Source organism: Acipenser ruthenus, chromosome 1, assembly GCF_902713425.1.
Source record: "Acipenser ruthenus chromosome 1, fAciRut3.2 maternal haplotype, whole genome shotgun sequence".
Lineage (NCBI taxonomy): Eukaryota > Metazoa > Chordata > Actinopteri > Acipenseriformes > Acipenseridae > Acipenser > Acipenser ruthenus.
The window spans coordinates 16,484,237-16,502,072 of NC_081189.1; the positions used below are offsets into that span (position 1 = coordinate 16,484,237).

General features: G+C 36.0%; 1 protein-coding gene across 1 annotated transcript in view; it reads right to left on the reverse strand.

Moving 5' to 3' along the window:
* Positions 1-17,836, reverse strand: part of LOC117403633 (importin-11) — a 175,370-nt gene that overhangs the window by 54,108 nt on the left and 103,426 nt on the right. The window contains exons 25-27 of the mRNA XM_059012207.1: positions 15,783-15,878; positions 14,749-14,862; positions 10,330-10,451 (exon numbers count right to left, since the gene is read on the reverse strand). Coding sequence (XP_058868190.1) covers positions 10,330-10,451; positions 14,749-14,862; positions 15,783-15,878 — 332 coding nt within the window. The remainder of the gene's footprint in view (positions 1-10,329; positions 10,452-14,748; positions 14,863-15,782; positions 15,879-17,836) is intronic.

The following is a 17,836-nucleotide window of genomic DNA, read 5'->3' on the forward strand; positions in this document are numbered from 1 at the left end:
GGCCTCAACATGACCTTGTCTAGAGAGAGGTTTTATTAAAGAAACTGGGACTGTAGAAACCTTTCCATTTTTAGCATGCTGAATGGATACATTTAAATCAAAACTAAATCAAAACTAATTTAATACCAGAAAGATATTAAATGCAGTGCCCCAGGTGTAGAGAAAAAATAGGTTATATATTTATATTGTTATATGTGCAGTTTTAATATATTCTATAAATGTAATAAATTAACCCAAAAGCACTGGTTAATTAGCAATTTTCTATCCTGTGAACATCTTATATATAATGCCTACGGTGTGGTTACGTTTGCTTATGTTTCCTACGTACCAGCAGATGAAAATGGTCTTTCTCTTTCATGAGTTTATACAGTTATTATACAGTTCAATAGTAGCAATAGAGTAGAAACTTTAGTGCTCTTGGAAATGATCTCCTTTTTATGCAGACTTTTGAAAAATGATCTGTATGAACATAAAATTCTGACATACATACACAATTAAATGACAACATACCGGTTTAAAAATAAAAATAATACATTTTTTAAATATTCGTCAATGCTACAGTGAGAACACTTAGGCCAAATGTGTATATAATAAAATTAAAAACCTGCACACTCTCTCAAGTTCTTACTTTATGATTATGAGGACCCTCCGATTACAATTTGCCTGCACTGATTACAAACAGCAGTGGCCACAAGTAGCTTTATTCATTGAGAAGAGCAGCTGGACGAGGTGATTTACAAGATAACCTATCAGCGTTTACTTTAAGCATGAAAAAGTAAAATCCTGAATGATTTCGAGGATGTTGAAATGTTATAGCACTGATCTATGTTTACCCTTCAGGGTACATCCTAGATAAGCTCCATCCTTGAAAGTAAAACTTTAAAAATGAAATAAATGGCAGATTCCAAATTGCTACACAGGAACAAGTGACTATTTTATGATCTAAACAATGGCTGTTCTTCAAACTCCATTTCAGGCATTTTTCCACTTTTAAGCATGATTCGCACGGGACTAAAAACCAGGTGTCCTCAGAGTTGGTCAGAAGCTGAGGACATCTAGTAAGTTCCCAGACTCGTTTTTATCAAGGAAAGTCAGTAAATTCAAAATGAAATGCAATGTTGTGGCCAGAGAAGGCACTTTTGTGCATGTATTGTACACAATGGGAGCCACATGTTCCAACCCCTATGCCGGTGATGGATCTGTCATGCGGCACAATTAATGTTAGTGTGACATGGCATTTGTTTAACCTGTCATAACCGGTTCTGCACGGGCACTATGTGGGGCTTTCACTATTAGTGAAATACAGCTGTTCACCAGTGTGTTATTGTCCTTAGAAAATGGTTTGTGGTGTCTGGATAAGGAACCGAGATCCAAACCATTGGTTGTACACTTTTAACCAAAGTCTCCAAGCCATTTCTAAAACAAACAAACAAAACAAACACAATGTAAAGCCAAGACCACAGAGAACCATGATCAATCTGTCTGCCTGCAAATTCATCACACTTCTTTACACATCTATCTAGGACCATTAGGACAACGAATGCTTTCTCTTTAACCACTCTGTAAATAGTTAAAAGGAAGTGATCAGTCATATACTGCATCATTTGGAGCTCTTCTCCATTCATTCTATTTTATTATTTTTTTTAAAAATCACATTAAAGTTCAACATGTTTGGCAGTGGGTTTCCTCATCACTGAGGATGAATGCCATGAATGAATATGTATGTTGTTGTCTACTCATAAATGTGTAAATATGCATATCAGTTTGACCAAATTCACCCCGCTCTCCCCTTCACAGAATCATTTACATCGTGAACTGTTCTCTGGCTGTCAGATATTATCCTGCAGCTTTCCTGGCATGAAATGCTTAATAGATTACTGACTGACTCTCCGTGTAACATTCCCACTGGTTTACGAGCCCAGACTAATGTCTGGTCGACATCAAATACAGAATAAACAGGCATTACATTCCTTAAATTATTATGATGTGATCTTTCATCTTGAAACTTCATACTGGCTAGAGCATGAAACCAAGGATATGGCTAATGATATTCAGAAACAAATTAATTAAATAACAAAATAAAAAAGTTTGAATTTATTCTGCAGCCTCACATACATTCGTTCAATAGCATTGCCCTTTGTTTTACTGTAAAACTGCCGATTACAAAAGCTGATTAGTTGCAGGTCAGTATAGCTTCTCATCAACTAATTACAAGATGTATATGGTTGAATCTGTATTCCCCCGTCTAAGACACACTGCAACTGATGATAGTGACTTTAAATGTAAATCACTTAGGATTCTGCTTATGCCAAGCTATATATGTTGAAGTATTGCTATTTTACATTTACTGTTAGAATTCTAATGGGAACTATGACAGGACGGGTGAGGTTGGTGACGTCAGGCCAGAAGCAGGAACTGCAAACATGTACAGGTATTCGGGTGTGTAACAGGGAAGATCTGGACTGACTATTTGGCACATCAGTATTACTGCAGGTAGAGGGCAGCAGTCTCGTGGGATCCGCCTGTCGGTCATGGCGATGACACGGAGAGGTGGGGAAGAGGGTGTGTGTGCTTTCCCTCTCTCTGAGTGGCTGAGGGGCAGGCCTTGGGAGACTGCTCGGCCCATAAGATCTGGCTTGGTTGTGCACTCGGGTGGCAGTGTTTGGGGAACACACAGTGACACTGATGAAAGACGTCAGTTTTAAAAACAAAACAAGGCAAACCTGGCTGGGGAAAACAGCCGGCCTTAAAATAATTTAAAGAGGAAATAAATAACAAAAATCACCATGTACCCGAGGGGCCGTGCTTAGTTGTACGGGGAAATCCGGCCATCCCAGTGTATAGGGTAACTAAGCGTAGGACGGAGGCTCGTTCTGACCGGCTTAGCGGCAGTGGGGGCACTGCGTAAGCACCACTTTTGTTTGTAGTTTTATTACTGTGTTTTATTTTCCCTTTTTCTTTCGCCTTTGGTTTTCATTATTATTTACGAGCACTTGTTGTGTCTATACCTGTATTGGTAAACACCGTGGTTCTGGTTACTGTTTTCAGTATCAAATCCACGGACAACAGCGCCATCTACTGTACCAAATAAATCAGTGTGCCTGAGCAGCGTTACAAATAATGTACTGTCTCCTTGTGTCAGTGAATTGCCCACCACCCTTCCACAGGGTGCAAAGCGCACTGCAGCACTATTTATATTACAACAAAAATAAAATAAAATACTTAAAACAGAAAAAAACTGCTCACAAAGCAAAAGAACTTTAAACAAAACACAAATCTAGAACACAAAAAAACAAAAACAGACCCAAGGTCAGGCTGGGCAGTTGCCTTCACTGTTCCTAGACTTTCAGTTTCGTTTTAACTTTACTGTTTCTCCCGTCTCTCTCGCACACACGTTCCTCCTCTGAAGACCCACCTTCAACAGGGAGAGCTGCAGGCTTTTTATACTGGTGACCTTCTCCCATTTAGCAACAATTAAATCAATGAATTACATTTGGGAGATGGTCACCTGCTGCACGAGTTTTGTGTGGATGGGGCTTCCCAATCCATGCTGCCAAAAAAACAACAAAAGATCATATTTAAATCATACACCCTGCCCCTTTAAATCGTGTTATTTTTAAAACAAATGCTTTTTTGTTTTATATACAGTAGGCTCTTTCATATTTTGGAATTCTAAAATGTTGATTGTTGTACCTGAATACTTGATCCATACAGTGCAAGGAAGTACCCTGGGGCTATTTGACGAAGAAAACAAACATACAGGTAAAATCCAAAAACAAATGAGATTATATATATATATATATATATATATATATATATATATATATATATATATATATATATATATATAATTTCTCTCGACCAGTAATGACAATACAATTTGGCGTTTAAGGACAATATATTACTTCTGAAAAGTGATTATTACAGCATATTTAACAGAACGGCAATATCATAAGAACATAAGAAACGAGAGGAGGCCATTCGGCCCATCTTACTCATTTGGTTGTTAGTAGCTTATTGATCCCAGAATCTCATCAAGCAGCTTCTTGAAGGATCCCAGGGTGTCCGCTTCAACAACAGTACTGGGGAGTTGGTTCCAGACCCTCACAATTCTCTGTGTAAAAAAGTGCCTCCTATTTTCTGTTCTGAATGCCCCTTTATTTAATCTCCATTTGTGACCCCTGGTCCTTGTTTCTTTTTTCAGGTTGAAAAATTCCCTTGGGACGACACTATCAATACCTTTTAGAATTTTTAATGCTTGAATCAGATCGCTGCGTCGTCTTCTTTATTCAAGACTGAACAGATTCAATTCTTTTAGACTGCATATGACATGCCTTTTAACCAGGAATAATTCTGGTCGCTCTTCTTTGCACTCTTTCTAGACTAGTAATATCCTTTTTGTAGCGAGGTGACCAGAACTGAACACAATATTCTAGATGAGGTCTTAATGCATTGTAAAGTTTTAACATTACCTCCCTTGATTTAAATTCAACACTTAGATGAAGACATTTCTGAGTCAACATAAACTCCTAGATCTTTTTCATAGCTTCCTTCTTCAATTTCGATATCTCCCATATGATATTTATAATGTACATTTTTATTGCCTGCGTGCAGTACCTTACACTTTTCTCTATTAAATGTCATTTGCCATGTGTCTGCCCAGTTCTGAATGCTGTCTAGACCATTTTGAATGACCTTTGCTGCTGCGACGGTGTTTGCCACTCCTCCTATTTTTGTGTTGTCTGCAAATCTAACAGGTTTGCTTACTATACCAGAATTAGGAAGATTAGGAAGAGCATTGGACCTAATATTGATCCCTGTGGTACTCCACTGGTTACCTCGCTCCATTTTGAGGTTTCTCCTCTAATCAGTACTTTCTGTTTTCTACATGTTAACCACTCCCTAATTCATGTGCATGCATTTCCTTGAATCCCTACTGCATTAAGTTTGAAAATGAATCTTTTAATGCGGGACTTTGTCAAAAGCTTTCTGGAAATCTAAATAAATCATGTCATATGCTTTTCAATTATCCATAATATCATGTAATTCTTAAAAAAAAAAAAAAAAGGTCTGTTTGGTGGGCATTTACTACATTATTATTATTATTATTGTTATTATTATTATTATTATTATTATTATTTATTTCTTAGCAGACGCCCTTATCCAGGGCGACTTACAGTCGTAAACAAAAATACATTTCAAGAATCACAGTACAAGTAATAATACAATTAAGAGCAAGATAAATACAATGACTTTGGTTCTAGCAAGTACAAGTATAACAAAATACGATTCAATAACGGAGCAGATAACAGTGTCGGTGATAGTTACATCAGGATATAATTAAATACAAAATACTACAGATTAAATAACACTTTTGACAGATTACAGTACTCTAAAGTACAGGATTAAATGCAGAAAAATAGGGGGCAGATAAGAGCAAGTAAAGCGCATTTAAAGGAAGGGTGATATGTGTCCCAGGGGGAAAAACTGAGGAGTTCTACAGGTGCTGTCTGAAGAGGTGAGTCTTGAGAAGGCGCCGGAAGGTGGTCAGGGACTGGGCAGTCCTGACATCTGTAGGAAGGTCATTCCACCACTGCGGGGTGAGGGTGGAGAAGAAGCGGGCTCTGGAGGCAGGGGAGCGTAAAGGAGGTAGAGCCAGTCTTCTAGTGCAGGAGGAGCGGAGAGGTCGAGTGGGGGTGTAGGGAGAGATGAGGGTCTGGAGGTAGCTGGGTGCAGTCTGGCCAAGGCATCTGTAGGCTAGTACATCCTTGTACATCTATGTACATGTGATCATAAGTGTCAAATGACAGAATTCTGTTCTCAGGTTGGTTGATTGCAAGTTGTAGTATGAACACAGAAACCCTTCATATTCCATACTAACAATGGTTCCCACCTGTAGTAACATGTTGTAAGCTTTACATACTGCACACCATCCTACCAATACTACTGTATTCCTTCGAATTTAAGACGCAGCCCAAATTTACCAACCTCAATTTCAGGAAAAAATAAAACATCAACTAAATATGCATTTACAAAGATATTTTTACCTCAGTTACGCTGTTGTATCGTACACAACTGACATGAAACAGTGTTGTTGTAGATTAACCACGGAGCTCGTTTATTGTGCCAAGTACTGTATCACACATCCCGGCAATAGCAAGCATGACATCAGGCAACATGTAACCCAGCAACCACAACAGCACTGACTGCATTGCAAACACAAGTCAGAACCAGTTTTTCTCCCAATTTGTAAACTGTGGTATTGCTTGGCATGTCAAAGAATACAGGGGTCTGATCAGCATTTCCGATTAATTCAGATTAATTCAGTACTTTGTATGCTGGCATAAAGGAACACAAAAAAAATGTATACAGACATTTTGGAAAATTAAGCATTTTGTTGTCATTCCTCTCACTTTGTTGCTATGCTGGCCCTAACATAGAAACCAATTCTGATAATTTACAAATTAAGAATCAAATGATCCTTGCTATGTGTGCAGGAAGAAAGAAAATTAGTTAGGAAATTGGAATTGCAAAAGGGCACCTAGAGGCGTCACCTTCGTAACAATTATGCCTCATTTTAATTGGGTTCACACAGAACTTTACTTCACTTTGTTTAAACTGTAAATCTGTTTGACAAATACATTCTTGTTGCTGCAGAAAGAAATATAAAAATTGACAAATGACTGCTAATAAGTCCCACTCCTCGAAATGACTCTTGTAACAAATTTGCACACCCAATTAGTTTTACTTCAAGGTGAACTCAAGTGCTAACATGGCACTAATAAATGGGCATGTTTCAGTATTAACATGATATGCTGCAGGCATGTTTGATTCTAAATTAGCTTCTGTTTCCTACATTCTCTCATAGCCCCATGCACTAACAATTTTTTAATGGACTTGGAGTGATGTTTCTTTGTATTTTAAAACATTCAAATATCCTTCCAAGATTCCACCAGAAAACCACTGACAATGCTAATAGCACACCAAAAGTGAATTCTCTCATTAGGATCAGCAGTTAAAATGAGCTTAAGTCTGTTCCTGATTAAAAAATACGAAATTCAACCTTTGCTTGCACATAGACCTTAAATATGAAACAGATTAAGTTAGCCAACACTGTGAAGTTAAAAAGACTACACTGGTTCGCTTATAAGGTGAAGTCATTTCTTTCATTCAATGTCTGCGTCAATTTTTGTTTGGCATTGTTTCTTCGTATTTTTTTTATATGATTATAAGTCAGTTTACTATGTATCTACCAGATATTCCGTGTGAAATCATTTTTCTATGAAGGCACTCAAATGCAACCTTGAAATAATACACCCACATTGACTCCCTTTATGGCGCAGCAGTATGGAATGTGCAATATTCCAAACAGTCTTCTCTGCCTTAACCTTTTGTAAACTTCTTTGCTTTTTCTCAAATGTTTATGACAATTCTATGAAGAAACATGCGTTACAATAGCCAAAACGAGTGCAGTATTCCAGTACCATTGCTTCCATACTATTATTATTTTATTTCATAGCAGACGCCCTTATCCAGGGTGACTTACAATTGTTACAAGATATCACATTATTTTTTTTTTTTACATACAATTACATTATTTTTACATACAATTACCCATTTATACAGTTGTTTTTTTACTGGAGCAATCTAGGTAAAGTACCTTGCTCAAGGGTACAGCAACATTGTCCCCCAGCTGGGATTGAACCCACGACCCTCCAGTCAGGAGTCCAGAGCCCTAACCACTACTCCACACTGCTGCCCTATAATTTATCAAACTTTCAAAAGTCTGAGTCAATAAACACTGAAAGCAATACCAGAGGTTATCCAGCTATTAAGAACTGAATACTGACAGTGAGACACAAGATATTTTGTGCATCAATACAGCTATAAGAAATAACTAAAACAAATTCTGATATGCTTGAATTAATCCTTGGGAAGATATTCGATCAATACCATCTAGCAAGCTGCATCATAATGTTTAAATAAATATTTTGATGTTTAAGTATATCAAGCATTTAAATTCATAACAGTACTAAACTGTCAATTTTGTAGACATAGGATGTATGGGATCTGAAAATATTCTTCTGTCCTAAAGGTACAGATAAATGCAATGTTCTGGGTTGGACTGGAAAGCCTAAAGGCAAACCTCAATACTGAAAACATCTAACAAAATGTCAATAACTCATTGGTCTAGTTAATACATTTTTAATCCCCCACTACACTCAAGTGGTTTTAAAATGAAGAGACTCTCATTTCAAAATAATCCATACTTGATGCATGCCTACTGTATGCGTAACCCAATTTAAGTCATCTGTATAGTTTCATTAACAATGGAACAAGAGATAAATTCATAAGAGAGAACCTTTAAATTATTTCACATACTGTGTTGAAATTAATCTCCAAATGCTTCTGTCTAACTCATAAAGGTGTAATGAGTTTAATAAAGTTTAAGACTATTAAGACAATCATAGAGGACAGGGAGTGCATTCAACTTTCTAATTTTAAGATTTTACTGATACACAGATAAAAAAACTCCCCAACAAATCCAAAACAAATTAAACCAGTGGGTTATCCTATAAACACTGAAAGAACTTCAGGGACAACTGATTATTTTGTGTTCCCACCTTGAGAGTGTTTATTACACAGTTCCTGGCACCAAAACTAAAAAAAAAAAATATATATATATATAAAAAAACACCACAATAATGAACTGGTGAATTCAGTTATTGGACAATATAGAAACATGAAAAAAGAGAAATATAATCTACAAAAAACAGTGAAACTGCACAGAAATAATGATGCATAATGGTGTCTCAGGGTGCTGCACAATGTGAATAAACAACATCAGGAACATAGCAATAACAAAAATAATAAAACAAAACCAACAATAAACTTATTCAAAAATACATTTAAAACAGCTAAAATACAAATAAAAACCAATTCCTAAGATCATAAAAACAATAATTACAAAAAAACATTAACAGTTTTAAGAGCAGCTCCACAGGATCACTGTAAAAAGGCTGCCGAGAACACATTTGTCTTAAGAGCTGATTTAAAATTCAACACTGATGTGGAGTCCTGAATGCAGCCGGGCAGAGTTCTGAGCTATACCTTCAGAGGTGATTTCCAGATTCCCTGTGTACCTTTAGACCAGTGGCCCTCCATTTACGTTCAACCCGACGCCCCACTCTTTTTAGGTCTCTAAGATGTAAATTATACCAGGGAGAAGTGTGATCCTGATGAATTAATCTAGTTTTTATCGGAGCAACTGTATTTAAGACATTGGACAAGTCAGTATTGTAAAGCTGAACTGCTTCAGAAACATCTATAGTAGCAATCTGGTTTGTAGAAGCATTAAGTAGAGTCTGGATAAGGACAGATGGAGTAAGCTTATTTTTGGAACAATAAGAAATATACTTTGTATCTGGGGGAAGGGGGGGTTCAGATAAGCAGTCAGCAAAAAGTGATCAGAAATAGTAATACTTAGATTAGATAATTCCAAACCCTGGGAAATCAGCAGATCTAATATGTGACCATGAATATGAATAGCAGAAGTAACCGATTGAACAAATCTCAGTGAATCTAAAAGGAACAAATATCCTGAGCCACAACTGAAGTAGGAGAATCAACATGAATGCTGAAATCCCCCGTGATGAGAACTTTACCTGCACCGGTACAGAAAAAAGAAGCAAAATCTGAAAATTCACTGATAAAGGAAAGATTGTATTTTGGGGGACGATAAATAATAGAGAGAATCAGAGAAGATTACAATGGTGCCCTTTGTTTAGGTGTAACCTCAGGCAGCCAGCACAATAAAGGGCTGGGGAAAATCTATATTTTAAAATAAAATTAATGATCGCCTGGAGCACTTCTTACAAGGCATGAACTGAACAGTTTTAACTTGGATGGATATTGGGCAAGTAATGGTTTGAAACCCTTTTTTCAACCTGCATTGCAGACTTCCTTTGTGGGTCAAAATGGAAATAAACTCCAATGAGCAAGAACCCCGGGTAATATATGCCAGTCAGTTCTTTTACATAGCAGAAAGACTGACTTTTTTTAATATTTAGTTCCTTCTCTTTTACAATCTGTTGCAAAAGCACCATAAATTTTAAAGTAACTGTTCTGGCTCCCGGCTTATGAAAGGTGATAAAACCGAGAGTCATTTATAAAGGGAGAGAACACTATACAGTGAGTGATGATAACCTATAGCCATACATACTCTGAATGATCAAATCTGACACCATAGAAGTAGGAAATGCAACAAGCTTACTATCTTTTGGTTTTATCTCCAGTTCAAGGATTCAAACGTGCTTGTATCGTGCCTACCTGTTGTCCGAGGGAAGCAGTGAGAGCAATGCCAAAGCTGAAAGCTTTCTTCTTTCTGGCTGCGTAATGTTGTCCATTCGGTCCACCCACATCTCAATCAAGCTGCCCAAGAGCTGATCCATCTTTGTCCGAGAAATAGAAAGAAAAAAAAGACTGAATTTGACAATATTGTACAGAAGGATAAAAGCGTCTGCTAAATGACAAATTCATAATAATAATAATAATAATAATAATAATAATAATAATAATAATAATAATAATAATAGGAACAACTATGCCACTCTTAAAACTACGAGAATACTCATCAACTACTAAAAGTGAAATATGTATTAGCCAGTCACTCCAACAAAGACGCTGCATAAAATTTTCCTATAGCGTACATTCAAGTTCGCGCTGATTGGCCGTCGGCGACACGTTCAGCTTGTTTTAGACGGAACTACAGATTTTTTTTCTTTGCCAATTTCACGTTTGTGTGGAAAATTGGACTGTCAAATCAGGACTAACATCATAGGGAGAAAAGAGAAAAAGTTGGGAGAAAAGCACAATGAAACCCTGACTGGAGATTCTGCGCGGTAAGTTTTCATATCCACCGTACTTGTACAAGACATCACAAAGACAGAGAAGGCATGTTTTGCAAACTCGAATGAAGCTGGTACCATTTGAATTTATCAAATGTATTGCTCATCAAATAAACTGGAGCTTCCAAAATCTTTCTGCTTTAATCACGGTTCAGGAAACCTGGAATCCCTAGATCATCAGATCCTCTTTACAGTACAAAAAGCCAACCTTTGTTCAAAGTATTGTAAAATATTTTAATTCATTCTAATATATTCTATTACTCATCAAAAAAAAAAAAAAAAAGAATTAACAATGATTAAAACCCCCAAAATTGATTATACTGTATTACATTTAATAAAATTATAATCCCAATCATACAATTCATCCCATGCCCTGTGGGACCTGAAATTTAAAACTACAGATAAAAAGGTTAATGAAAAAGTTATTCCCATAACTTTGTTATAAGTGCGTAACTAAAATTACTTTTTAATGCCAATAAATAAATGTACAATCTAAATAGCACAAATTAATTTAGATTAAAAAAAAACTGCATTTAAAAAGGTGTCACTATTTGCCCAATTCAGTTTCGCAGCTGGATGCAGTAAGAATACCAATGACCAACTGTGCCTGCAATTGCATGGAAAGCTTTATTTAAAAAGGAAGGTCACTTTGCATATTTGTTAAATCTGTAATATGTACAGCAACATGTGAGGTTTATGAATACCCAACATACAGAACTCCACCAACCACTTGAGGTCTACCATGTTATTATTATTACATTTCTCAGCAGACGCCCTTATCCAGGGCGAATTACAATTATTACAAGATATCACATTATTTTTACATACAATTACCCATTTATACAGCTGGGGTTTTTACTGGAGCAATCTAGGTAAAGTACCTTGCTCAAGGGTACAATAGCAGTGTCAGGAGTCCAGAGCCCTAATCACTACTCCACACTGCTGCCCATGTAAATCTGTCCGAATGAAAGTTTGAGAATACATTTATAAAACACAGTTACTGTAACTATTTATCCATATCAATCTCAGTAGAGTGTGCTATCCCGTATTTCTTTTTATTTCTCGGTTTGTTTTTTTAACCAGGCAAGCTATCCCCTGGATCTATGTCTGTTCTGTGAAAAGTCACACTTATGTGCACTCGTTTAAAAGGGAGCAAGTACAGTATGTATAAAATATTAAGCTGATTTGAAGTCCAGAAAAAAGCAGTCAATATACAATTGACAGCAAATGTAGTAGTAGTGTTAATAGTAAGTCTCAGATTATTATTAACATTGAGAGAGAAAGTTACCTGTATCTAGTTGTAAGATAAAACATTCCCGACAGAGTAAGGCAAAGATCTATTTTAACTTATACATTTAAAGAAATTACCAAAGATGAGCTGATTTGCAATAACGCAACAATGAGCGGGAACAAAGACACAGTTGGAGTGTACCTTTCCTTCTTGTTGAACTAGTTTTACACTGAGCAACACAACTGATCCAAAGGTTAAACACCATCTTCCTCCAGCCTGGAAATTGATCTTTTTTTCTCTCATACAAAAGCATGGAACATGGAGGGAAAATCATTTAGGGGCAGCAGTGTGGAGTAGTGGTTAGGGCTCTGGACTCTTGACCGGAGGGTTGTGGGTTCAATCCCAGGTGGGGGACACTGCTGCTGTACCCTTGAGCAAGGTACTTTACCTAGATTGCTCCAGTAAAACCCTAACTGTATAAATGGGTAATTGTATGTAAAAATAATGTGATATCTTGTAACAATTGTACGTCACCGTGGATAAGGGCATCTGCTTATTAATAAATAATAATAATAATAATAATAATAATAATAATAATAATAATAATAATAATAATATACATGGAAATAAAAATTACACTGACCTTCTGTGTCAACATGTCCATGCAAAATAAATCCATCAAAAAGACAACAAAATATACAGTTGTTATAGCCCCAAGGCAAATTGTGATACCAGTAATACATATACTGTACTAAACATAAAATAATACTACCTACAGAGAGTGGTTGCAATTTAAAAAAAAGTAACAATATATATAATAAACTGAAGTGTTTTACTGCTTGTGTCACAAGAAAGAATATTTATTTTTGGTCATGAAACAGATAGAAAATATATTACAACTAGGAAAAGATTACATTTTTCCTCTGCTGGGATATTACTTAGGATTTCATACTGTAACCAAGAACTGCTTATATTAAAAACATAAATACTAGGGCACCATTGAATTAAACAGAAAACCCAAGCCCATGAAAACAAATATTGATGAATGACTTGAATGGACAAAGGAAGGTTGTTCAGTGAAGCTCAAATCAAGCGCAAGGCAAGTGAAGGGAGATTTAGAGAAATCTGACAAATCAACATTGGATGAACACAAACCGAGGACCATAATGATTGCAAAGATTATAAAAACAGGAACTGAACTGTACATTACATTACTCTGGAGTAAATGAGTAGTAAAAAAATACCTTTCATTCCAAAAAAGCCAATTCAAAAGTACAGAAAATGAACAAGAACAGTGACAAGGTAAACAGTGGCTATCCAACACCATTTCTTTTTTTGGTGATACACATAAAAATAAAAGCTTTGGACAACTACAAGAAATGTCAACAGGAATAAAAAAGAGGAGCCTGTTTATGTTTATTTAAAAGCAAATCATTTATGAGAGTTCAACTTTAAAATGTTATCAAATAACTATGTTTACACTCCTTTGACAGAAACATTATCAGTTTTGGTTGGAGTATACCATTTTAGAATTATTGTTGAAACAACCAACATCATAACTGCATCAGATAATACTGTCAAACATTCAGCATCCCAGGTAGCATAATATAAGGGGTATCTCATATCACATCAAATTGTTTGTGAGCTTGAAGTAAATTGGAAATGTGAAAAAAAGACCACACTTTCTTAAAAACAATGTGGCACTGAAACTCTTCACAAGACACATCCTGTAATGGAACGTTAATGAGAATCCTAGAACGCACAAGAAAGGCAGCCAGTCTGTTCTGGGCTGCTGTGTGAAGAGTCCGCTTGCGAGGGTGTGCCTTTCTTTTATACCCTGCTCCCGGCTCTAATTTAATAATAATCACCAGGTGCAGGGTATAATCACCAATGAAAATTAAACAATTAACAGAAATAATTAAACAATAAAACAAAACAATTAAATTAAACCAATGTGCATTTGCACATGTTTTTCATGCAGGGAGGATTAACCCCCTCCCTGCTGTGTTACAATATATATATATATATATATATATATATATATATATATATATAGCACTGAAGTCAGAATAGACACTGCACAGTTAGCAGTTGCTGTATGGCAATACATGTGATCCTGTAGCATACAGTAAACAAACATGTGGTGAGAATCAGTTGAATGGCTGATACATTTATATTAAAAGGGTCCATGATAATCAAAATTATATTATTAGGAGCTTATTTTCCAGGTGTTTTTTTCCAAGAGAAGTAATCGTGTTTTGCTAGGAAAAGTTACTTTGTATTTTTGTAATAGAGAAAGCACAACATGGTGTTCAACAAATTAGACTTGGTGCTTGGGGTCCCTGGATTAAAATTCATACGTACTTATTTAAATGTATAAAGCTACAAATCTTACACTTTCTTCCCTGAAAAACAGGTTATTGGTTTTTTGTACGACTACACCTAGTTTAGCGAAAGACTGGGAATTGGCTATACCAGCATACAATAACTTTTCTGATTAACAGCAGGGTGCTAGGCAAAAGGAAACTTCTGACAGTTTCAAATATGATAAAACAGAAAAACAAAATGGAATACCTGTACAAAAGTCTGATCAAGTTAAGAAGTTCTTACCTCTTGATGGAACTCCACTGCCATCTGTGTGAGAAGTGAAGAAAAAAAGCTACCATTTTGTAGCAACACTCTTCCCATCACACCCAGGTAAGTAGACATAACTACAGGGTACCTCTGCAAAACAGAAGAAATATCTAATAACTGAACAGCAAAGACTTAAATATAAAACCTAGATACTGTTAAATAGACCCTATCCCTCCAAGTAATAAGTGTTGTCAGATACAGTATAAATAAGCAATCAAACTTAGGGCTTAATGAATACACTGAACTGAAGAAAAAGACCAGTAGGATAATAGCAATGTTGTCTGTAGGGTGTCTGTATAAAAAGCTATTCTTTCACTGAGGAGACATTCTGTATGTCATTACCAGGGAGCAGTACATGAATAATCAGTTCCACATGAGTCGTTAAGTTATTGAGGTTAACTCCTTAAAATAAAAATTAAACAAATTCTTAAATGTAATTGTATATAATGATATACTATACATGTGGGATTTAGAATTTGCCACATTCTTTTAAATTCAGACTTCACTTCACTTCCATATTCAGATAAGGTTACAGGGTAATTGGGCTTCACACAGTCTGCTAATAAAAAATACGTACATTTTTTGGCATCAGTTATGTTTAGCTTTGAAACAAGGGCAATTTGCTCAAACACATATGGGTGCCAAATAATGAAACTGCTACGGCAGATTACGAAAAAATACTATTTTGCTCTTGATGCCATACAATATTACTGCAACTGTCATAAAAGAGAAAGCCGCTGCAAAACCTGCTGGAGTCGTCTGGTCACAAGCTAACTGGGGTCACTGGATATAGAAATGTTTAAATTCCGTATGTGATCTCATAACCTGATACTACCAGTGCATTCTGCTGTTCAAGTAAAAACTAGAAGATGATTTTACATTACGAATTATAAAACAGAAGAATTGAAAAGTAGTATGTTTTTGACATTAGTAACATTTGGTGGCTAACAAACAAAATATTTGTCTGTGTCTGTAATTGTGTGACAGTAACATGAGATAACTGCCCTTACCTCCCCATCTATCACACCTCTGAAGACTGAAGGCAGGAGTGACTGGAACATGTGTGTGCCCAGGGCAGGGTTCACTTTTATGGCAATTTCAACAACCTAATGACAAATAATAAAAAAGAATGTTATTTTGCTATTTACACAACACAATAAGCTTACCTCTGCCTATCAGACCTTGCGTGAATTGTGAATTACCTTTGATGCCAAGAAAAACAGAAGCTTTACTGCACTGAAAATGTTCTAAGAAAACCAGGTACATGTTTGATGAATACAGTATGTCTGCACTGAGGGGTTTGTATGGCTCAGATAACTGGCAGCTCACGTCTAGGTCAATGACAGCAATGTTTTGCAGTGCACTTTGGCAGTCGGGATAAATAAAATCTTGTGGCTTTGAGTCAGAACTCTCCGGCCAGGTGTCCAAAACACCAACATCACCATGACAACTGACACTCATTTGCACTCCTGGGCAATCTACAGTATCAGGAAAAGACTAAGTGGCAGACATGGATATTGGTTACATTGCTCTTTCAGCTGCACAGGGGAAGATCCCGCCAAGGGAGGGCTGGGTATCAGCAGTGTCTTAACAATACAAGGGTCACGATACGATACGTATCATGATACAGTAAATTCAGCATGAAACATAAAAATCACACAATTCTCTCATTTACTTGTGCAAGTGTTTACAATAACACTGGTAAACCACTTTTTGGCAAATGAGCTTCATGACTTGTTTTGCTTTTGTTTCCTGTTTATTCTTTAAAATACATTTCTTTAAAACAATTACAAAATTGGTTGCTATCATATTATATTATATGTATGTGTATACCTCTTCTGCCTCCTTCTACTCAGCAGCCCTGAGCATTCTGACTGCTCCTCTTTTATACCCTGCACCTGGTTCTAATTCCCCAATAACGCCCAGGTGCGGATGATAATTAATAATAAAACAATTAAACTAAACAATAAAACTTACCAAAACTAAATGAAACAATAAAGCAATACAATCAAACAATTAACAAAAGGTGCATTCTACACATGTTTCTCTCGCAGGGAGGTTTTAACCCCCTCCCTGCTGTCTCTCACAATATATATATATATATATATATATATATATATATATATATATATATATATATATATATATATATATATATATATATAGTGTTATTTAAGACCTAGCCTAGATGTTATTAGGAAAGAAGATGGGTTGTTAGTATCATGTGAAGTATATTGCAATTACTTAACTTAAACCATGTTATGTTCTCAAGATATATGTAAAAATATAAGTGTGACCTACAAACAAATGGATGTAGAGTCAGACACCTTCATATACCCCACAATCTGATACTCCCAATAGCATAGGTTTCATAATAATTTAATAAGCAGGTTTCCCGAAAATGTAGGTGTGAGATACAGATGGACAAATATACAGACAGACGACACACCTGTATATATATTCCAGAATCTAATACTCTCAATATATTATGCAACATAATGTCATTAGCAAGTGCTAACAGCAAGTAAACAACTTAGGCACACTTTGGAATAACTATGGAGACTTGTTTTGTAACATTAACAAAAAGTGTCCCGTATTCATGCCTCCTAACCTTTTCAATATGACCATGCTATCAAGACAACACACACCTCAGTCATTAAAGCATGAAGGCTGTTTCACTTTGCAGGGTGACTGGATTTTAATATATCAATTAAAAATATTTTAAAATCCATCATGAGTTCTTTTGTTATCACCACACACAGGGCTGTATAGCATTACAACTTCTACTGTGCAGAGGTAATCTTCATTTGCATATTAATAAGAACATATGAAAGGGTTGGGTAAGTAAATAAACCCAATTTACTCTCGTTCTCTTGAGTTAGTGTCTAACAGTGGCGAGGCAGACCATTCGATTTGTGCCCTCTGTTGCTCTATCGTGAAACACTCAAATATCCAATGATCTCTTGCCATCAATTACAAGGATTAGAAAGAATATTTTAAAAGCTTCTTCTAATCAGCAATTGTAGCATTTAGCACCTGAAAAATAAACGTCAAGGGGAGCAAC